The sequence below is a fragment of the Polistes dominula genome, unplaced genomic scaffold, assembly GCF_049000335.1.
Source record: "Polistes dominula isolate Pdom_NZ unplaced genomic scaffold, Pdom_raw_medaka contig_289, whole genome shotgun sequence".
NCBI classification, from domain to species: domain Eukaryota; kingdom Metazoa; phylum Arthropoda; class Insecta; order Hymenoptera; family Vespidae; genus Polistes; species Polistes dominula.
The window spans coordinates 44,481-68,072 of record NW_028301145.1 but is presented as its reverse complement, the minus strand read 5'-3'; the positions used below and the strand labels follow the sequence as shown (position 1 = coordinate 68,072).

The 23,592-nt window shown below is 34.3% G+C and overlaps 2 protein-coding genes and 2 long non-coding RNA genes across 4 annotated transcripts; 2 read left to right on the top strand and 2 right to left on the bottom strand.

The window, feature by feature from the left end:
* Positions 1-9,018: 9,018 nt before the first annotated feature.
* Positions 9,019-22,348, bottom strand: LOC149030985 (uncharacterized). Its single transcript, XR_016178139.1, has 2 exons — positions 22,309-22,348; positions 9,019-9,313 (listed from the first exon to the last, which is right to left on the bottom strand). It is a non-coding gene; the product is annotated as an uncharacterized LOC149030985 (long non-coding RNA).
* Positions 9,184-22,513, top strand: LOC149030984 (uncharacterized). The gene is made up of 2 exons (XR_016178138.1): positions 9,184-9,223; positions 22,219-22,513. It is a non-coding gene; the product is annotated as an uncharacterized LOC149030984 (long non-coding RNA).
* LOC149030987 (uncharacterized) lies at positions 10,012-13,826 on the bottom strand. The gene is made up of 2 exons (XM_089177064.1): positions 13,475-13,826; positions 10,012-13,373 (listed from the first exon to the last, which is right to left on the bottom strand). The coding sequence occupies exons 1-2, from the start codon at positions 13,809-13,811 to the stop codon at positions 10,012-10,014; spliced, it is 3,699 nt and encodes a 1,232-aa protein (XP_089033190.1). The 5' UTR covers positions 13,812-13,826.
* On the top strand, positions 16,550-21,520 carry LOC149030986 (uncharacterized). Its single transcript, XM_089177063.1, has 3 exons — positions 16,550-16,790; positions 16,882-18,057; positions 18,159-21,520. Exons 2-3 carry the CDS (start codon positions 16,908-16,910, stop codon positions 21,518-21,520), a joined length of 4,512 nt encoding a protein of 1,503 aa, XP_089033189.1. The 5' UTR covers positions 16,550-16,790; positions 16,882-16,907.
* Positions 22,514-23,592: the final 1,079 nt, after the last annotated feature.

Sequence of the window (23,592 nt, the reverse complement as noted above, 5' to 3'; positions counted from 1 at the left end):
TAACATTCCGATGTGCTAGATTAAGTTTCTGTATGCATAGTTCCCACTACCGAAAACCATAGGCTGTACCTGTCGGTGGACTATGGGGTGGATCCTTATGCTATTGGTCAGTAAGATTTGTAAGCTTCTTCCCTCTCAAAAAAGGGGTGTAGGTGATTTCTGATATAAAAGACATGGAAAGGAATAAGAAAGCAGAGTCTCGGTGGTAGAAGCAATGGAGTCTCAGTCGTAGAAGTAGCACAGTAGCAGTCGTAGCCTTAGTTAGATATCAGTTGTAACGGTCGCAGTTGTATCAGTTGTAACAGTCGTAAGAATTCAGTCGCTCATCTAAGTTGTAACCGTAAGATTGTGAAACTAATATTGTACCTTTTCTAATACCTGTTTTAAATAAATCTTATTAGTAGGATTAAACTGGGTGTATGTTCACCTCGCACCTCTCACCCTAAATAAATTAAATCCCTACATTTGGGGGCTCAGCCGGGATTGAAAAGGTAAAAGAAAAAGTTACTGTTAGTTTCACATGACGAAAGTTGTTAAGTTGTTTAGTCGCAAAGTTGTTAAGTTGCAAAGTTGTCAAATTGCATAGTTGTCAATTTGTTAAGTTGTAAAGTTGTAAAGTTGTAAAGTTGTAAAGTTGTCAAGTTGCCAAATTGTCAATTTGCAAATTTGCCAATTTGTGAAATCGTAAAGTTGTGAAGTTGTGAAGTTGTGAAGTTGTGAAGTTGTGAAGTAACACCGTAAGATGACCGACGCACACGTAGAACCCGTAGACTGCGGCTCAGGTAAAGAATTGGACAGAACGGTTGTCCTCAAAAAGTTGCAAAAATAACAAGACCCAGTTGACAAAAGAAATGATTAAGAAAATGAAATTAGTTGAATTAAAAGCAGAAGCAAGGAAGCTGCAGTTATCAACAAGCGGCACGAAGGAAGTATTAAGAAAGAGACTGCTCACACATATCGAAGAAATAAATAAAGAAGCAGACGAAGAAGCAGACGAAGAAACAGACGAAGAAACAGACGAAGAGATGGACGAAGACACAGAATCGGAATATGAATACGAAAAAACGAAGAGAAGTGCACCGTCGCCTTTTTCGATTCGAGATGTGGAAGATAGTCTTCCAAAATTTGATGGAGATGGTTTAGTCTCAGTAAAAAAGTGGATAAACCAATTCGAAGAGATGGCAGAAATCCTCCAATGGAACGATCTGCAAAAGTTGATCTATGGAAAACTGATGCTGCGAGGTTCCGCTAAGCAATTTGTAGAATCGGAGCAAGGTATCATCTCATGGGCAGCTTTAAAAGGAAGTTATCTGGTGAGTTTAAAGATAATGTCAGTAGTGCGACGATTCACGCTCAGTTGGTTGAAAGAAAGAGACGGCCGGACGAAACAGGTCGTCAATATATCTACGTGATGAAGGGAATAGCAGCATTTGGTAAAGTAGAAGAAAGAGCGTTGATAGAATACGTAATTAACGGGGTGGTAGACGATGAGATGAACAAAGGGATTCTGTATCAATCACGATCTCTAGAAGAGTTGAAAAGAAATATGGAAATTTACGACATTATGAAAGGAAAGTCAAGAGCTACGAAGAGTTCAAGCAGAGGTGATAATGTTGACAAAAGAGAAAGAAGAACGGAGGAAGTTAGGATGACAAAATTACGATGTTTCTCGTGTGGTTCACTCGATCATAATATAAAACAATGTCCGATGGTAGAGAAAGGTCCAAAATGTTTCCGTTGTAACGAATCTAGACACATTTCAAAGGCTTGTGAAAAGCGTGTCAACCTTATCGCCGCTTCGGAAGATTCAAAGTCGATGGCGATACAGGATAAAGTTGTGAAAATGTGTACAATACAAGAAAACGAAGAGAAGGGAAAGATCCAGAACCACGCTGAACGAGAATATGTAGAAGAAGAAATCAAGAACCACGCCGATCAAGAAGATTATGCAAGATCCGTCGACGAAGAAGACGCCGACACAGTGTTGAACGAAGATACAGCGAAAGGTGTTTTTGATATAACGGTGCGTGAGTTAGATGTTAGATCACAGTGTGCGAAGGAAGTAAATCAGTTGATTAAAGATCATAAACCCGTAGAAAAGGTAAAAACTTCGATAGGAGTACGAATTAAGTTGCATGATAATAAATCCGTAGTGTTAAAATCGCGTAGATTAGCTCCGTGTGATGAAGAAATTTTATACGAACAGATAACGCAATACTTGGAAGAAAGTGTCGAAAGTGTCTCACCTAGTGAAGTTGAAAAATTTAAAGAGTTTGACGAAAAAGTAGAAATCGTGCCTCCAGCCAAAGAAGAGATTGCAGAACCAGTAGACCAAGAGGAATTAAAAGAAGATGTTGTACAGGAAAGAATGAAAATTAAAGAAGAAGTATTAGCTGAACATGTTGAAAAAATACAAGAGGAAGCAGAAATCAAACCAGAAATAAAAATTGTAGAAGATTTGATAAAGATCACGGTGGAAGAAAGCAAAGAAAAAATACCAATGATAGATGTTGTAAAAAGTAAACTTGAAAAGCCTACAGTAAATGCAGTTGTAATTCCAGAAAAAATAAAAACAACGGTTAAAGTGGAACCCACCGGAGAAATCAAAGAAGAAGAGATTGAAAAAGACGAAACAATGTTGATATCCGAAGAAAAGAAAATAGGAGCGATTAGGACGATTGCAGAACCACGACCATATGAAGATTTCACGTTGGAGAACGGCCTGTTGAGAAAAAGAAAAGAACGCGATAAACAGTACGAAGAAGAAACTCAATCTTCGGGGACCGAAGATTCGCAGAATGGCCGAATGTAGGAGAGTTTTAAGTGTAGCAGAGGTAGACAAAAGCTAGTATTCAGTTCTTTCTGTAGATCTCATTTTATTTGAAAAAGAGAAATCTATCCAGATTAAAAGAAACGATTAGGTGGGCTATAAAACCATAAACGAACCTTGAGGGTTATTAGGATATTGGTGTAATAAAAAACCATGTGTGCAGTGTAGGGTCCCCTTGAAGAATTTCCGATATGCGATGCCATAAAAAGGTGTAACATTCCGATGTGCTAGATTAAGTTTCTGTATGCATAGTTCCCACTACCGAAAACCATAGGCTGTACCTGTCGGTGGACTATGGGGTGGATCCTTATGCTATTGGTCAGTAAGATTTGTAAGCTTCTTCCCTCTCAAAAAAGGGGTGTAGGTGATTTCTGATATAAAAGACATGGAAAGGAATAAGAAAGCAGAGTCTCGGTGGTAGAAGCAATGGAGTCTCAGTCGTAGAAGTAGCACAGTAGCAGTCGTAGCCTTAGTTAGATATCAGTTGTAACGGTCGCAGTTGTATCAGTTGTAACAGTCGTAAGAATTCAGTCGCTCATCTAAGTTGTAACCGTAAGATTGTGAAACTAATATTGAACCTTTTCTAATACCTGTTTTAAATAAATCTTATTAGTAGGATTAAACTGGGTGTATGTTCACCTCGCACCTCTCACCCTAAATAAATTAAATCCCTACATTTATATATCTGATACATATACGTTACGTCTTTCCTTTGTCTCTCTTGTTTGTATATCCAATCAAGTTCATACACATAACGCCTTTCCTACTACCTTCTTACTCATGAAAGCGCGCGTAATCAAACTGAAGAAAGTACACTTTCTTTACAAAAGTTAAGAATAGACATAATTGTCGTTTTTCGTTTCAGGTAATATTATATTGTTCATTTTGTAAATATTGTATATAGGAAATAAGGTTGACATAGAAATTAATTCGTTTCAGAACAACACTTTGTGCTATTCTTGATCGTTTTGTTTGAACCACTCCTATTCTGGTCTTATAAAACGACAATTTCTATAGAACAAAAAGAAAATGGAAAAACTACAGTGTAAATTTCAGGTGATACCTTCTCTAACAGAATCAAAAACAAACATTATGATTATAACTACAATTAAGACAGAAAATGGGGAAATATATGTCCTACCTGAGGAATATCAGAATGTAAGTCAGCATACCGAATTAAGGAAAACAAGCGTGTTGGCAAGTTTGAAAGAATCGGCTAAGAGACACGAGAAGAAAAAATTATGGATAGGTTTGTCAGAAGAATTAAAAAAGGTTTATATGGATGAGTATGGAAATATGAAATTTAAAAACTACTTTTTGCATACAATATAGGAGAAAAAAGAAAACACAGGAAACGAAGATTTAAAAACACTAATAGAACAAATAACAATAGCTAATGGAAAAAAAGATGGAGAAAAAGATTTAAAAAATATTTCAGAAAAATTTATATTAGAAAAATTCATTAGTAAGAACACAAATACAAAACAGTGGATAGAGACGTTTGAGAAAGAATGCAGAAGATTTGACATCACAGAAGATAACATGAAGATCGGAATACTAAGACTAATCCTAGACAAATCAGGCCAGGATTGGTATCTTTCAACTAACGCAGAACTTGGAGAAAAGAGATTGGGAAGGATGAAGAGATAAATTTATACAAACCTTTGAAGATCAAGGTTGGAACAGATGGGCATACGCTGTAGCATACAGATACAGAGAAGGATCATTATTGGAATATGTAATACGGAAAGAAAAGTTATTGTTAGATGCAGATAGGGAAATCGACATGAAAACAAAAACCGCATTAATAGCGGTAGGAATGCCTGAAGGTATAAGAAAAGGGATAGAGAAAGATAAAATAACAGACAGAATTTCTCTTTTTAAAGAAATACGAAAATTAGAAAGCATAGTAATGAGGACAAATGCAGGAACAAGGGAATATAAAAGAAACTGGATAAAGGAAAAAAAGGAAAAGAAACCATGCAATATATGCGAGAAAATGAATAAAGGCATCAGATATCATCCCGAAGACAAATTTTGGTACAAAATAAATGAAGGTGAAAAAGAAAAGGGTAAGTATTCAAAGGTAAAAAACAACTCAATAATAGAAGTAAATTTAAACACAGAACAAAAAAACTGATAATCACACCATTGAATTAACAAAAAATGTTAATAGAAAATACTTTAGAAATAGAATGGACTTACGATCCTAGATCACAAGTCTCTTTAATAAATTCAAAATGGATAAAAATTAGAAATAAAGGGGAAGATATGAATAAAACATTTCTAAAAACAGTCAATGGTGTGACACAAACGAAAGGTTTAATAACAATAAAGATAAAAATTTTTGAATTGGAAAAAGAAATAGATGTATTCATAATAGAAAACGATAATTTTAAAGATTTTATCATAGGACTAGATATGATAAAAATATTTAGACTCTCTCAGGATGAAAACCTAAAAATATCACAACGGACAAATTTAAAAGAAAGAGAAATATATGAAAAGATAGATAGAGTCCTAGATATAGGATATAAGACTGAGAATAATAAAGAAGTCAAAGTAAATTTAAACGAACATGTCATACAAGGGGAATGCGATATAAAATTAAAACACTTGAAGAAAAACCAAAGAAATAAGATAGAAGAAGTAATACAGAAGTATTATACGGTGTTCGCAAAAGATAAGTATGACATTGAGACAGTTAAAGATTATGAGGCAAGAATAGATTTGATAGAATAAAAATATTGTAGTAAAAGACCATACAGATGTACAATTGAAGATAAAAAAGAAATAGAGCAGCAAATAGCAAAATTACTGGGAAAGAAACTAATAGAGGAATCATATAGCCCTTTTGCAGCACCTGTCACTCTAGCATTTAACAAAGAAGAAAATAAAAAATCAAGACTGTGCATAGACTTTAGAGACTTAAATAAACTGATTGTACCACAAGCACAACCTTTCCCAATAATTGAAGATTTAATAGTAAAAACAAGGGACTGCAAATTTTTCTCCACACTAGACATAAATTCTGCCTTTTGGTCAATTCCCCTTAGAATAGAAGATAGAACAAAAACCGGTTTTGTAACACAAGATGGACATTACCAATGGACCTGCCTCCCATTCGGCTTAAAAAACAGCACCAGCGATATTCCAAAGGATACTAAGCAATATCTTAAGAAAAAATAATTTAAAAGATTTTTCGGAAAATTACATAGATGATATACTTATTTTTTCACCAACCTTTGAAAAGCACATAGAACACTTAGAACAAGTGTTAAGTGCGATACTAAAAGAAGGATCTCGATTGAAATTTAAAAAATGTACATTCGCTTCTAACTCTGCTAAATACCTGGGACACATAATAGAAAATAATACAGTCTGGCCAATCAAAGACAACCTAAAATCAATAGAAAATTTTCCACAACCAAAAACTCAAAAGAACATAAGACAATTTTTAGGCAAAATAAATTTTTACCATGAATATATTCTGAAAAGTGCCATAATACTAGATCCACTCCCACAAATTATTGAGAAAAAATGAAAAGTTTATATGGACAGAAGATTGTGAAAAATCATTCCAGGAAATAAAAAAGCTACTATGCAAAAAACCAATATTAGAAATATTCGATCCAAAATTAGAAATAAAACTATACACAGATGCATCAATAGAAGGTATAACAGCAATACTTAAACAAACACAACCTAATGGAAAAGATAAGCCAATAGCTTATTTTTCAAAGAAATTAACAGAAACTCAAAAGAAGAGAAAGGCTATATGCTTGGAATGTCTGGCGATAAAGGAAGCGGTGAAATACTGGCAACAATGGAAAAAGATTCACAGTGTTTTCAGACCACAAACCACTGCAAAACTTGAATATTAAAGCAAGAACAGACGAAGAACTAGGCGATTTAGCGTACTACTTATCACAGTATGATTTTGTAATAAAATATATTCCAGGAAAGGACAACATAGAAGCGGATTGTCTAAGTCGAAACCCAGTATTAGAACCAGGAGAAGATACAGAAGAAGCGCTGAGAACTGTGAATCTAATAGAGATAAACGAAATTCAAAGGGACCAAGCTGAAAACAAAAATATTCAACAAAATATAAGGAAACTTATAGAGAAAAATAAGATATTTTATAAGCACACAAGAAAGGGAGATAAAATAATTTTATCAGAGAAATTAAGCAAAAAATTAATAGAAAAAATTCACAAGGAATGGTTGCCATATTGGTATACGCCAAATGACAGCAAGAATGAGTAAGAGATACACAGCAAAAAATATAACAAAAAATATAATAAAAATATGTAAAAATTGCAGGATATGTTTCGAGAATAAAACAAGAGGGCAAAGGAAATATGGACTAATGTCACACTTGGGCCCAGCGACAAAGCCTTTTCAAATTAAGTCACTTGATACAATAGGGGGTTTTGGAGGAAATAGATCAACAAAGAGATATCTACACTTACTAGTTGACCATTTTACAAGATACGCTTTCATAATAACATCACGGACACAAAACGCAAATGATTTCATAAAACTAATACAAAAAAGTAGTAGAAATAAATCAGATAGAAATGATTTTAGCAGACCAATATCCAGGCATTAATTCAAGAGAATTCAAAGAATTTTTAAAAGAAAAAGGAATAAAAATAATATTTACAGCTGTAGATTCGCCATTTTCGAATGGTTTAAATGAAAGATTAAATCAAACTATAGTAAATAAAATTAGATGCAAAATTAATGAAAAGGAAAATAAAAAAGCATGGACAACAATAGCTCATGAATGTATAAAAAAATACAATGAGACAGAACACTTAACAACTAGATTTGCCCCAAGATATTTATTACATGGATCAAACGTTAGTATTGTACCAGAAGAATTAAAAGAAGTTGAAGAAAAAGATATATGGCTTAAAAACAGAAAAACAGCAATAGAAAATACGATTAAATCTCATAACTATAATAAAACGCTATTCGATAAAAATAGAAAAGAACACAAATTTAACATAGGAGATTTAGTATATATAGAGAATGGAAATAAATTAAATAAAACGAAATTGGATAAATTGAGAACTGGACCATATGAGATAATAGGTCATATATCGGATTCAATATATAACATAAAAACAGGAAAAAAAAAATACAGATTTATTCCATATAACAAAGCTCATACCAATCACCGATGAAACAGAAGACACAGATAAAGAATGATAAATATCACAAATAGAATACAAATTATGGAGTATTTTAAGCCGGAGGGGGAGATGTAAAGAAAGTGTACTTTCTTCCGTTGTGATTACGTGCGCTTTCATGAGTAAGAAGGTAGTAGGAAAGGCGTTATGTGTATGAACTTGATTGGATATACAAACAAGAGAGACAAAGGAAAGACGTAACGTATATGTATCAGATATATAAATAAGAGAGAAAAGACGTTACATATACAATTCAGATTAAATACTTAAAGAAGATAGATAGATTTAACGGACTAAGAAAGTGAGTGCTAAAAGTGAAGAATAGACATAATTGTCGTTTTTCGTTTCAGGTAATATTATATAGTTCATTTTGTAAATATTGTATACAGGAAATAAGGTTGACATAGAAATAAATTCGTTTCAGAACAACACTTTGTGCTAATCTTGATCGTTTTGTTTGAACCACTCCTATTCTGGTCTTATATATATATATATATATATATATACTAGGGTGCCCCGGCCACGCGTTGCTGTGGCTTTTTTTTGAGGTGAAAACTTTTTCAAAATCAGATCGATTTAAAAATCGTTAAATGAAAGAACGTAAAACTGATAAAACAAAGATAATTTATTAATTAATAAAATTCATTATATAATTTTTTATTCTATATATTAATTACTAAATAAAAGTCTATATATAAAAATCAGTGTCACAATTTATTTGTCTATTAATAATTCTGAAACTGCTTATCTTATCTTATTGAAATTTGTTTTATTACATTCTTTTTTTCCAACTTAGCACCTAGCATAATTTCAAAACACCAAACATCCATTTCTTTAATTCATTGTACTTAATAACATCAATTAATCTATTATATATTTACATATCGCAATAATATGATAATCACTAATCATAATAACACTAAAAGAAACATTATAAATCTGTAAGTTTTATGGATTGTACGATGTTTTTCCGTTCGTATTTTAGCACGAAAGTCATAGCTTCCTTTTTATATTCTTGCATGTAACGTGGACTGCCTATGTACGATTATGGTAGAATGACTGAATTACCAATTTCTGCGGTTTCGGCGTTGTTTACAATAGTCCCACGCAAGTGATTGTATTCTTCCGCACGCAGTTTCTGTTGATTAAATCGTAAGTATCATAGTCATTCGCTCCCTATCTTCACGTACATGTTTACTATGAATTGTTGGCAAAGTTCACGAAATCGTAGAATGATTTTGTCCTGACCGCGTCTAATCATCAACCGATACTCATAGTAATCCTTCGAGCAAAACATACATAAATAGAATTAATGAAATTATTTAATGATGAAAAATGTTAAAAGTATAATTAGGGCCAGGATTTTTGCCGCAGTTTTGAAATGATTAGTTTTAATTTATGAAATTATAACAAAAATATAAGTTTTATGGAAAAATTTTTCAAACAAAATTAAAAAATTAAATTTTATGAAAACATTGTCTCTTATAATTTTTTCATACAACCAATATTTCCATTGACATTTCAAAATAAAGATTCATAATGATTGATTTTTTGGAAACTATGAAAATCTTAATTGTTCAATTACATTTTTTTAATAAAATTAAATTAAAATTACATTTTTATAAGATCAACAACATAAATAAAAAAAGTATACTTACAACACAAAATCCGTTGTTATTGGAAGCTCGTGTCACGTGTTGAGTACTTTTGAGGTTATAAAATCACTTGATTAACTAATCGTGCAAAATACACTTAAAATTGATAATTTAATTATTATTGATAAAATAGGAATGATTAAAAGTTAATATAAGAGTTACACTGAGATAGCAAAATAATAATTGTCAACGTTACTACTACACTTGATGCATGGAGCGCTTTGAACGATAAAAGGCAAACATTATTTTTAAGTTATTATAATTTATTCCTTAAAATTATATATCATTAATTAAACAATTACGACAGTAACACTATTAAACAATATCAATCTCTTAATGCTATAGCGTGAACAATATTTTTTGTTAGTCCATCTTTAGCTAACACAAACAAACTGGATGGTTTACCCACTCGAGAGCATGCCACGTATAATTGTCCGTGTGAAAAACATGGTGTTCTCAAATCTAATCCACAAACAGACATCGTTTGACCTTGGGATTTGTTGATAGTCATTGCAAATGCCAATCTAATCGGAAACTGAATACGTTTGAATTGAATTGGCACATCTGTAGGTATAATAGGAATCCGTGGTATGAGTATATTTTCACCTCTGAACTTGCCATTTAAAATCCTGGCTTCGATCACGTTTTTCATTAATTTGTGAATGACTAATCGCGTACCGTTGCACAGCCTGGGCGGGTTCAAATTACGAAGCAAGATAATTGGAGATCCAACCTTTAATTGTAAATTATGCGGTGGCATGCCTGGCAAATCCAGTGAGTTCAAAAACTCTGTGGGAAAATTTACTGCTTCGCTGTCGTCGCAAACTGTATCAATAGATTTATATGATACCAAGTTCCCTGGCAACAACATTTGTATCTTCAGATTTAAATTGTCAACGTCTACATTTTTTGCCGCTAAAATCGCTCTTTCGGCAAGCCATTCATGATTTATGTACTGTGTGTGTACATCGGGAAATATTTGTTCAATGAGAGTATCTTGCGAATCAGCGATTGTGCAGAAATCGGTCGGTAATTTTACGTATCCAGTTTCATCTATAGCAAGTTTTCCATCACCGATATCTAAGAGTTGTTTTGAAAATGTTTCAGCGGATGGATCTTGAAGCATTTGAACGCGCATATTTATTTTTAGCTGTAATTTTTCAACATTACGCCACAATGGAGATGATTTTAAGCAAGCGTTGATCTCATCAGCGTATGTTGAACGTGGAATGACTGGAAGTGTTTGTCTGAAATCACCTGAAAGGACCAACGGAGTTCCGCCAAATAGTTTGTCACTGTTTTTAAGATCTTTCAATGTCCTGTTCAACGCCTCAAGTGAATGTTTGTGTGTCATAGTACATTCATCCCAAATAATAATTTTACACCGTTTCAGCACAGTAGCCATGGACGATTGTTTCTTAATGTTGCATACTGCGTCAGGGTTATTCTGAATATTTAGTGGCAGCTTAAATACTGAATGAGCTGTTCTACCTCCATCCAATAAAGTTGCTGCAATGCCCGATGATGCAACGGCCAATGCGATGCCATTATTTGATCGTATTTCAGCAAGAATTAGCGAAATAACGAATGTTTTACCAGTTCCACCCGGTGCATCCAAAAAGAAGAACCCACCTTGTCCAGCTGAAACTGCGAGCATAATGCGATCATAAATGGTTCTTTGTTCCTCATTCATTAGTGGGACATTGCGGGCAACAATCGCTGCCATTTCTACAGTACTGTACTGCAGTTCACGATTCATTTCAGTATTCATTAAATCAGATGCAGTTCGATTTGGCGAATTCATACCGAAATTACAAATTGGTAAGTTGGCAATGGCAATGCAAAGATCCTCAATAGCAATCAATGCTTCATTGTACATTTCGTCGCTGAATGTTATGGTTAGATCGTGGCACCGTATACGATGTTGATGCAATATATCATCAGTCATTGAATCTTTGTGATTTTCCCATAATATCTGTGCTCGGGCTGGGAAACATGTAGTCAACACTATAGCGAATAGTAGACGAATTTGTATTGCTGTACAGTTCAATGCAGCTTCAGCAAGCATGCATTCCCACTGGTTGTCGTCATGCAGCAAGCCGAGTGCAAGGCATGCATCTTTATACGTTGGATATTGTTGCCCATTCACTTTACGTATATCTTGAAATGATAATGGGCCAGTAACATTAACCAACAACAGTCGAAGATAAAAGCACTCCGTGTGTCTTGGATTGACTGTAAATAATCGCCCCAAGGCGTTTGATTTAAATATATTGAGACATGCAGCAACTGGTGAGCCTTGCTTGCGGGGCATCCATGTTTTTGTTTGAGTCCATGTGAAATAGCGTGGTACTTGTGAATAGAGTAATGTTCGTGCAAAGGCACCAAAATCATCCGCACGATTACACAATTCAAAAAATGCAGTGAGTGTAGTTTTAGGTGGATTTATTGCACGATCAATCGCTGTCTCGTTCGTGAAAAATACACGCTGACCGTTTTCAAGATGGATGGCTAAGTGAACAACTGCTGGATCCCGTTCATGAATTGGAAAACCAAAGATACGCCAAGCAGCTTCATTGGAGCTGATGTACCGACCAATTTGGTAGAGCGTTATTTCATCGTTTTTATTCACTGGAGGAGCATTCACATTAGTATTTTCCACTCTAAACACAGCCATATCACTGCCTTTATGGATATACTTGCAAATGTATTTGATGCTCTTCACAGAACTGCAGAACTCAACATTAATATGAGCATTATATGTCTTGCTCAGCAAAGGCGAATATGGCACCACCCAACGATTGTCAATATCAATGTCTGTGTTGATGATATTTTTAATAAATGATTGTCCGCCATTTTCAGGATTTCTTCGACGATATATTGGGTATCCGTCGACATTTGTGACCGTATCATTGGTAAAATCTTTAGGGAAATTTTTAGTACATTTTCCATCAGCCATGCAAGGCGATGAACTATTAAGAGTACCACATGGACCATGAATCATGTTTGTTGAAACAATATCAAACAGCAGTTGGTCAGTGGATGGATCTGGAATTTCCGCAGAAATGATACTATCAATTTCTTCAGGACGGATTTTGTCGATGAACCAAACCAAAATGTGTGCATGAGGTAATCTTCGCTTTTGCCACTCAACCGAATACATCCAGCAACGTGTGGGACCAAATACATATGATTTAGTAATGAAACTTATTAAAGACTTTAACTTTTGTCTGAACACACGTGCTGTAATGTCATGGCGATGTATTGCATTTTGGCCAGGCAGTAGCAAAGATGTAATCTCTGGCCATTTTGGATTACATGTGAACGTGATAAATAAACATGGTCGTCCATATTCGCGCACGAAAGTCAGAGCATCTTGTATATATTCTTGCATATGACGTGGACTGCCTACGTACGATGATGGTAAAATGACATGGTTACCAATTTCGGCGACGTCGGCGTTGTTGTTGATAGCGTCTCGCAAATGAATGTACTCTTCCGCGCGCAGCTTTTGTTGATTATATCGTAAGTATCTTAGTCGTTCGCTCTCAATCTTCGCGTACATGTCGACCATGAATTGTTGACAAAGCTCACGACATCGTAAAATGACGTTGTCCAGGCCACGTCTAATCATTAATCGGTACGCATAATAATCCTTTGAGCTAACGTTCTTGTTTGTTTCAGCTCCTGTAATATTTGTTCATAAAAATTAATTTAAATTTAATACGTTCAATAATTTAATTGTTTTGTTAAATGATTAATGATCAAATTAATAATCAATGAAGTACCTGATACGGGATCTCGTTGTTTTATGTTCATGCAATATCCGTCTTGTCCCTTCCAGAATATTAGCGGATATTGGAGAGCATCATATGAACGATGTGTGTCAGCAATGAGCTGAAGATTATTATTTCTTCTACGAATCACAATTTCTCGTGCAGCTGTACAATCGCCAACCATGATTCCAGCAACATCATCAACAACGGGTGCATTGAATCTACGAATATGCTCTCCAGCTGGTGTTTTATCAGGATTAATGACGATAGCGTGATTATCGCTTTGTAATTGGTGCATATGTGATTTGAATATTTTCAACAACTCGTTGTGCTTGTTCAAAAAGAGCATCTAGCTCGCTGACAATGCGCCTGGCATAAAGTAAATCAAGGTTATTATAATCACAACGTGCATTCACGCGATTGGCAAGTGCGCTTTCGGAATCCTCGCCGCCCATAAAGTAGATCTGTAAGAATTTATGTGGTTCGTTTGGCATTGGCAGCAGTGAGCCCATTTTATGATAAACTTGGCCTCTGATTGTGAATGTAGAATTGAATTGTTGACCATTTGCATTAGTATTTCGAACTATTTCTGTTGCTCCGAACGATGTCATTTGAAAGCATGAATTGAAACTTCGAATTGACTTCAGGAACACATTAGAATCTGGATCCGTGCCGATAAGTAAGCCGTTCAATGGTTCAGGTGGTGTTTCAATTTCAGGTAGTTGCACTTTTCCTAACGTGCAACACATCCCAGCTGGCTCATTTTTGAATTTCAGAGCATGACAATGCGGACATTCCTTGTCCATAGCACCAATTACCACTTTTGAATGAGCATAATATTCAATATCGGGCTCATACTGGAATGCTAGACGCAGGAATGAATCAGATATAAATGCTCGATGTACCTGTTGTCGTTGTTGGTCACTTGTTCTTCGTCTATTGACTGTGAAACGGCGTGATTTTCGTTGTTCTAATCTTCTGACTTCATTGCGTTCAGCTCGTGTATCTTCTGTCTCTTTTTGATGCAATTGCGCCATTCTGACACGTGCATCAGTATTTTGTTGCTGGATTTGTTCTTCTGTTCTTTCGGATATTCTATTTCGCAACTTTAGAGCTTTAATTGTACTGCGGCTCAAATCAGCCCCTTTGCGTTTTTTTGGCATTGTGATTTTTTGGAAACTATGAAAATCTTAATTGTTCAATTACATTTTTTTAATAAAATTAAATTAAAATTACATTTTTATAAGATCAACAACATAAATAAAAAAAAGTATACTTACAACACAAAATCCGTTGTTATTGGAAGCTCGTGTCACGTGTTGAGTACTTTTGAGGTTATAAAATCACTTGATTAACTAATCGTGCAAAATACACTCAAAATTGATAATTTAATTATTATTGATAAAATAGGAATGATTAAAAGTTAATATAAGAGTTACACTGAGATAGCAAAATAATAATTGTCAACGTTACTACTACACTTGATGCATAAACAATAATGATGGCCGACAACTGTGTAGGGAGTAAAAAAAAAGGAAACCGGCTTCGTTCTCATCCCTACTCCGTGCTGTTTACTGGGTCAGAAGTGACACCTATAGACATCTGGCGGGGATAATAATAACTAAATAAATGACGATTGATCAGTTATCGACCGGAGAGGAAAAATGATTAAATTACTAAAATGGCTATTAAAAAATAAGGGTTGATCGTAAAAGGGTGAAAATTAAGGATTGTATGTATTTTTGTATGTTGTATCATAAAAAAATAGAAATTAAAAATTTTGTCTAAAAAATGAAAAAAAAAGTTTAGGGGTGGACTACCCCTAACATTTAGGGGGATGAAAAATAGATGTCGGCCGATTCTCTCTAGATACCGGATAAGCACAAAAAATTTCATCAAAATCGGTCAAGCCGTTTCGGAGGAGTATGGGAACGAAAACTGTGACACGAGATTTTTATATATATATAGATATAGATAGATAGATAGATATATTCTATATCTCTAACAGAAACTGCGTGCGGAAGAATACAATCACTTGCGTGGGACTATTGTAAACAACGCCGAAACCGCAGAAATTGGTAATTCAGTCATTCTACCATAATCGTACATAGGCAGTCCACGTTACATGCAAGAATATAAAAAGGAAGCTATGACTTTCGTGCTAAAATACGAACGGAAAAACATCGTACAATCCATAAAACTTACAGATTTATAATGTTTCTTTTAGTGTTATTATGATTAGTGATTATCATATTATTGCGATATGTAAATATATAATAGATTAATTGATGTTATTAAGTACAATGAATTAAAGAAATGGATGTTTGGTGTTTTGAAATTATGCTAGGTGCTAAGTTGGAAAAAAAAGAATGTAATAAAACAAATTTCAATAAGATAAGATAAGCAGTTTCAGAATTATTAATAGACAAATAAATTGTGACACTGATTTTTATATATAGACTTTTATTTAGTAATTAATATATAGAATAAAAAATTATATAATGAATTTTATTAATTAATAAATTATCTTTGTTTTATCAGTTTTACGTTCTTTCATTTAACGATTTTTAAATCGATCTGATTTTGAAAAAGTTTTCACCTCAAAAAAAGCCACAGCAACGCGTGGCCGGGGCACCCTAGTAGATAGATATAAAAATCTCGTGTCACAGTTTTCGTTCCCATACTCCTCCGAAACGGCTTGACCGATTTTGATGAAATTTTTTGTGCTTATCCGGTATCTATGAGAATCGGCCGACATCTATTTTTCATCCCCCTAAATGTTAGGGGTAGTCCACCCCTAAACTTTTTTTTTTCATTTTTTAGACAAAATTTTTAATATCTATTTTTTTATGATATAACATACAAAAATACATACAATCCTTAATTTTCACCCTTTTACGATCAACCCTTATTTTTTAATAGCCATTTTAGTAATTTAATCATTTTTCCTCTCCGGTCGATAACTGATCAATCGTCATTTATTTAGTTATTATTATCCCCGCCAGATGTCTATAGGTGTCACTTCTGACCCAGTAAACAGCACGGAGTAGGGATGAGAGCGAAGCCGGTTTCCTTTTTTTTTCACTCCCTACACAGTTGTCGGCCATCATTATTGTTTATGCATCAAGTGTAGTAGTAACGTTGACAATTATTATTTTGCTATCTCAGTGTAACTCTTATATTAACTTTTAATCATTCCTATTTTATCAATAATAATTAAATTATCAATTTTGAGTGTATTTTGCACGATTAGTTAATCAAGTGATTTTATAACCTCAAAAGTACTCAACACGTGACACGAGCTTCCAATAACAACGGATTTTGTGTTGTAAGTATACTTTTTTTTATTTATGTTGTTGATCTTATAAAAATGTAATTTTAATTTAATTTTATTAAAAAAATGTAATTGAACAATTAAGATTTTCATAGTTTCCAAAAAATCACAATGCCAAAAAAACGCAAAGGGGCTGATTTGAGCCGCAGTACAATTAAAGCTCTAAAGTTGCGAAATAGAATATCCGAAAGAACAGAAGAACAAATCCAGCAACAAAATACTGATGCACGTGTCAGAATGGCGCAATTGCATCAAAAAGAGACAGAAGATACACGAGCTGAACGCAATGAAGTCAGAAGATTAGAACAACGAAAATCACGCCGTTTCACAGTCAATAGACGAAGAACAAGTGACCAACAACGACAACAGGTACATCGAGCATTTATATCTGATTCATTCCTGCGTCTAGCATTCCAGTATGAGCCCGATATTGAATATTATGCTCATTCAAAAGTGGTAATTGGTGCTATGGACAAGGAATGTCCGCATTGTCATGCTCTGAAATTCAAAAATGAGCCAGCTGGGATGTGTTGCACGTTAGGAAAAGTGCAACTACCTGAAATTGAAACACCACCTGAACCATTGAACGGCTTACTTATCGGCACGGATCCAGATTCTAATGTGTTCCTGAAGTCAATTCGAAGTTTCAATTCATGCTTTCAAATGACATCGTTCGGAGCAACAGAAATAGTTCGAAATACTAATGCAAATGGTCAACAATTCAATTCTACATTCACAATCAGAGGCCAAGTTTATCATAAAATGGGCTCACTGCTGCCAATGCCAAACGAACCACATAAATTCTTACAGATCTACTTTATGGGCGGCGAGGATTCCGAAAGCGCACTTGCCAATCGCGTGAATGCACGTTGTGATTATAATAACCTTGATTTACTTTATGCCAGGCGCATTGTCAGCGAGCTAGATGCTCTTTTGAACAAGCACAACGAGTTGTTGAAAATATTCAAATCACATATGCACCAATTACAAAGCGATAATCACGCTATCGTCATTAATCCTGATAAAACACCAGCTGGAGAGCATATTCGTAGATTCAATGCACCCGTTGTTGATGATGTTGCTGGAATCATGGTTGGCGATTGTACAGCTGCACGAGAAATTGTGATTCGTAGAAGAAATAATAATCTTCAGCTCATTGCTGACACACATCGTTCATATGATGCTCTCCAATATCCGCTAATATTCTGGAAGGGACAAGACGGATATTGCATGAACATAAAACAACGAGATCCCGTATCAGGTACTTCATTGATTATTAATTTGATCATTAATCATTTAACAAAACAATTAAATTATTGAACGTATTAAATTTAAATTAATTTTTATGAACAAATATTACAGGAGCTGAAACAAACAAGAACGTTAGCTCAAAGGATTATTATGCGTACCGATTAATGATTAGACGTGGCCTGGACAACGTCATTTTACGATGTCGTGAGCTTTGTCAACAATTCATGGTCGACATGTACGCGAAGATTGAGAGCGAACGACTAAGATACTTACGATATAATCAACAAAAGCTGCGCGCGGAAGAGTACATTCATTTGCGAGACGCTATCAACAACAACGCCGACGTCGCCGAAATTGGTAAACATGTCATTTTACCATCATCGTACGTAGGCAGTCCACGTCATATGCAAGAATATATACAAGATGCTCTGACTTTCGTGCGCGAATATGGACGACCATGTTTATTTATCACGTTCACATGTAATCCAAAATGGCCAGAGATTACATCTTTGCTACTGCCTGGCCAAAATGCAATACATCGCCATGACATTACAGCACGTGTGTTCAGACAAAAGTTAAAGTCTTTAATAAGTTTCATTACTAAATCATATGTATTTGGTCCCACACGTTGCTGGATGTATTCGGTTGAGTGGCAAAAGCGAGGATTACCTCATGCACACATTTTGGTTTGGTTCATCGACAAAATCCGTCCTGAAGAAATTGATAGTATCATTTCTGCGGAAATTCCAGATCCATCCACTGACCAACTGCTGTTTGATATTGTTTCAACAAACATGATTCATGGTCCATGTGGTACTCTTAATAGTTCATCGCCTTGCATGGCTGATGGAAAATGTACTAAAAATTTCCCTAAAGATTTTACCAATGATACGGTCACAAATGTCGACGGATACCCAATATATCGTCGAAGAAATCCTGAAAATGGCGGACAATCATTTATTAAAAATATCATCAACACAGACATTGATATTGACAATCGTTGGGTGGTGCCATATTCGCCTTTGCTGAGCAAGACATATAATGCTCATATTAATGTTGAGTTCTGCAGTTCTGTGAAGAGCATCAAATACATTTGCAAGTATATCCATAAAGGCAGTGATATGGCTGTGTTTAGAGTGGAAAATACTAATGTGAATGCTCCTCCAGTGAATAAAAACGATGAAATAACGCTCTACCAAATTGGTCGGTACATCAGCTCCAATGAAGCTGCTTGGCGTATCTTTGGTTTTCCAATTCATGAACGGGATCCAGCAGTTGTTCACTTAGCCATCCATCTTGAAAACGGTCAGCGTGTATTTTTCACGAACGAGACAGCGATTGATCGTGCAATAAATCCACCTAAAACTACACTCACTGCATTTTTTGAATTGTGTAATCGTGCGGATGATTTTGGTGCCTTTGCACGAACATTACTCTATTCACAAGTACCACGCTATTTCACATGGACTCAAACAAAAACATGGATGCCCCGCAAGCAAGGCTCACCAGTTGCTGCATGTCTCAATATATTTAAATCAAACGCCTTGGGGCGATTATTTACAGTCAATCCAAGACACACGGAGTGCTTTTATCTTCGACTGTTGTTGGTTAATGTTACTGGCCCATTATCATTTCAAGATATACGTAAAGTGAATGGGCAACAATATCCAACGTATAAAGATGCATGCCTTGCACTCGGCTTGCTGCATGACGACAACCAGTGGGAATGCATGCTTGCTGAAGCTGCATTGAACTGTACAGCAATACAAATTCGTCTACTATTCGCTATAGTGTTGACTACATGTTTCCCAGCCCGAGCACAGATATTATGGGAAAATCACAAAGATTCAATGACTGATGATATATTGCATCAACATCGTATACGGTGCCACGATCTAACCATAACATTCAGCGACGAAATGTACAATGAAGCATTGATTGCTATTGAGGATCTTTGCATTGCCATTGCCAACTTACCAATTTGTAATTTCGGTATGAATTCGCCAAATCGAACTGCATCTGATTTAATGAATACTGAAATGAATCGTGAACTGCAGTACAGTACTGTAGAAATGGCAGCGATTGTTGCCCGCAATGTCCCACTAATGAATGAGGAACAAAGAACCATTTATGATCGCATTATGCTCGCAGTTTCAGCTGGACAAGGTGGGTTCTTCTTTTTGGATGCACCGGGTGGAACTGGCAAAACATTCGTTATTTCGCTAATTCTTGCTGAAATACGATCAAATAATGGCATCGCATTGGCCGTTGCATCATCGGGCATTGCAGCAACTTTATTGGATGGAGGTAGAACAGCTCATTCAGTATTTAAGCTGCCACTAAATATTCAGAATAACCCTGACGCAGTATGCAACATTAAGAAACAATCGTCCATGGCTACTGTGCTGAAACGGTGTAAAATTATTATTTGGGATGAATGTACTATGACACACAAACATTCACTTGAGGCGTTGAACAGGACATTGAAAGATCTTAAAAACAGTGACAAACTATTTGGCGGAACTCCGTTGGTCCTTTCAGGTGATTTCAGACAAACACTTCCAGTCATTCCACGTTCAACATACGCTGATGAGATCAACGCTTGCTTAAAATCATCTCCATTGTGGCGTAATGTTGAAAAATTACAGCTAAAAATAAATATGCGCGTTCAAATGCTTCAAGATCCATCCGCTGAAACATTTTCAAAACAACTCTTAGATATCGGTGATGGAAAACTTGCTATAGATGAAACTGGATACGTAAAATTACCGACCGATTTCTGCACAATCGCTGATTCGCAAGATACTCTCATTGAACAAATATTTCCCGATGTACACACACAGTACATAAATCATGAATGGCTTGCCGAAAGAGCGATTTTAGCGGCAAAAAATGTAGACGTTGACAATTTAAATCTGAAGATACAAATGTTGTTGCCAGGGAACTTGGTATCATATAAATCTATTGATACAGTTTGCGACGACAGCGAAGCAGTAAATTTTCCCACAGAGTTTTTGAACTCACTGGATTTGCCAGGCATGCCACCGCATAATTTACAATTAAAGGTTGGATCTCCAATTATCTTGCTTCGTAATTTGAACCCGCCCAGGCTGTGCAACGGTACGCGATTAGTCATTCACAAATTAATGAAAAACGTGATCGAAGCCAGGATTTTAAATGGCAAGTTCAGAGGTGAAAATATACTCATACCACGGATTCCTATTATACCTACAGATGTGCCAATTCAATTCAAACGTATTCAGTTTCCGATTAGATTGGCATTTGCAATGACTATCAACAAATCCCAAGGTCAAACGATGTCTGTTTGTGGATTAGATTTGAGAACACCATGTTTTTCACACGGACAATTATACGTGGCATGCTCTCGAGTGGGTAAACCATCCAGTTTGTTTGTGTTAGCTAAAGATGGACTAACAAAAAATATTGTTCACGCTATAGCATTAAGAGATTGATATTGTTTAATAGTGTTACTGTCGTAATTGTTTAATTAATGATATATAATTTTAAGGAATAAATTATAATAACTTAAAAATAATGTTTGCCTTTTATCGTTCAAAGCGCTCCATGCATCAAGTGTAGTAGTAACGTTGACAATTATTATTTTGCTATCTCAGTGTAACTCTTATATTAACTTTTAATCATTCCTATTTTATCAATAATAATTAAATTATCAATTTTAAGTGTATTTTGCACGATTAGTTAATCAAGTGATTTTATAACCTCAAAAGTACTCAACACGTGACACGAGCTTCCAATAACAACGGATTTTGTGTTGTAAGTATACTTTTTTTATTTATGTTGTTGATCTTATAAAAATGTAATTTTAATTTAATTTTATTAAAAAAATGTAATTGAACAATTAAGATTTTCATAGTTTCCAAAAAATCAATCATTATGAATCTTTATTTTGAAATGTCAATGGAAATATTGGTTGTATGAAAAAATTATAAGAGACAATGTTTTCATAAAATTTAATTTTTTAATTTTGTTTGAAAAATTTTTCCATAAAACTTATATTTTTGTTATAATTTCATAAATTAAAACTAATCATTTCAAAACTGCGGCAAAAATCCTGGCCCTAATTATACTTTTAACATTTTTCATCATTAAATAATTTCATTAATTCTATTTATGTATGTTTTGCTCGAAGGATTACTATGAGTATCGGTTGATGATTAGACGCGGTCAGGACAAAATCATTCTACGATTTCGTGAACTTTGCCAACAATTCATAGTAAACATGTACGTGAAGATAGGGAGCGAATGACTATGATACTTACGATTTAATCAACAGAAACTGCGTGCGGAAGAATACAATCACTTGCGTGGGACTATTGTAAACAACGCCGAAACCGCAGAAATTGGTAATTCAGTCATTCTACCATAATCGTACATAGGCAGTCCACGTTACATGCAAGAATATAAAAAGGAAGCTATGACTTTCGTGCTAAAATACGAACGGAAAAACATCGTACAATCCATAAAACTTACAGATTTATAATGTTTCTTTTAGTGTTATTATGATTAGTGATTATCATATTATTGCGATATGTAAATATATAATAGATTAATTGATGTTATTAAGTACAATGAATTAAAGAAATGGATGTTTGGTGTTTTGAAATTATGCTAGGTGCTAAGTTGGAAAAAAAGAATGTAATAAAACAAATTTCAATAAGATAAGATAAGCAGTTTCAGAATTATTAATAGACAAATAAATTGTGACACTGATTTTTATATATAGACTTTTATTTAGTAATTAATATATAGAATAAAAAATTATATAATGAATTTTATTAATTAATAAATTATCTTTGTTTTATCAGTTTTACGTTCTTTCATTTAACGATTTTTAAATCGATCTGATTTTGAAAAAGTTTTCACCTCAAAAAAAGCCACAGCAACGCGTGGCCGGGGCACCCTAGTGTATATCTAAAAAAACGAAAAATTTCCGATATTCTTACATCGGATTTTTGTAGACAGAGTAATTATTCTATAATGCTGTTAATATGCAAATATCATTAGATTGCTGAATAAAGTTCAATGTAATTTTAACATTTTTCTTGTAATTTTATCGATTTTAAATGACAAAATTTCTTTTTATTAAAGATATAAGAATCATCAAATGTATTAGCATATCATTTTTGTAATCCTATAGAATTTCTCTAACGCATTAAAGAAACATACAAACGCTAATTGTATGCGAAAAATACATACATTTTTCAACATAATAACAGTAATATAAATGATTTTGTATCATAGAAAATATATGTATATCTAAAAAAACGAAAAATTTTCGATATTGTTACATCGGATTTTAGTATACTAAGAAATTTTCTGTAATGCGGTTAATCTACAAATATCATTAGATTGCTGAATAATGTGCAATGTAATTCCAACAATTTTCATGTAATTTCATCGATTTTAAATGACAAAATTTCTTTTTATTAGAGATATAAGAATCATCAAATGTATAAGCATATCATTTTTGTAATCCTATAGAATTTCTCTAACGCATTAAAGA

What these genes read in the sequence shown, in the direction of transcription:
- LOC149030986 (XM_089177063.1), top strand. Translation starts at nt 16,908, where the DNA reads ATGCCAAAAAAACGCAAAGGGGCTGATTTGAGCCGCAGTACAATTAAA. An exon ending in ACAACGAGATCCCGTATCAG is followed by an intron (nt 18,058 to 18,158) that starts GTACTTCATTGA and finishes CAAATATTACAG; the next exon opens with GAGCTGAAACAAACAAGAAC.
- LOC149030987 (XM_089177064.1), bottom strand. Translation starts at nt 13,811, where the DNA reads ATGCTCTTTTTGAACAAGCACAACGAGTTGTTGAAAATATTCAAATCA. An exon ending in ACAACGAGATCCCGTATCAG is followed by an intron (nt 13,374 to 13,474) that starts GTACTTCATTGA and finishes CAAATATTACAG; the next exon opens with GAGCTGAAACAAACAAGAAC.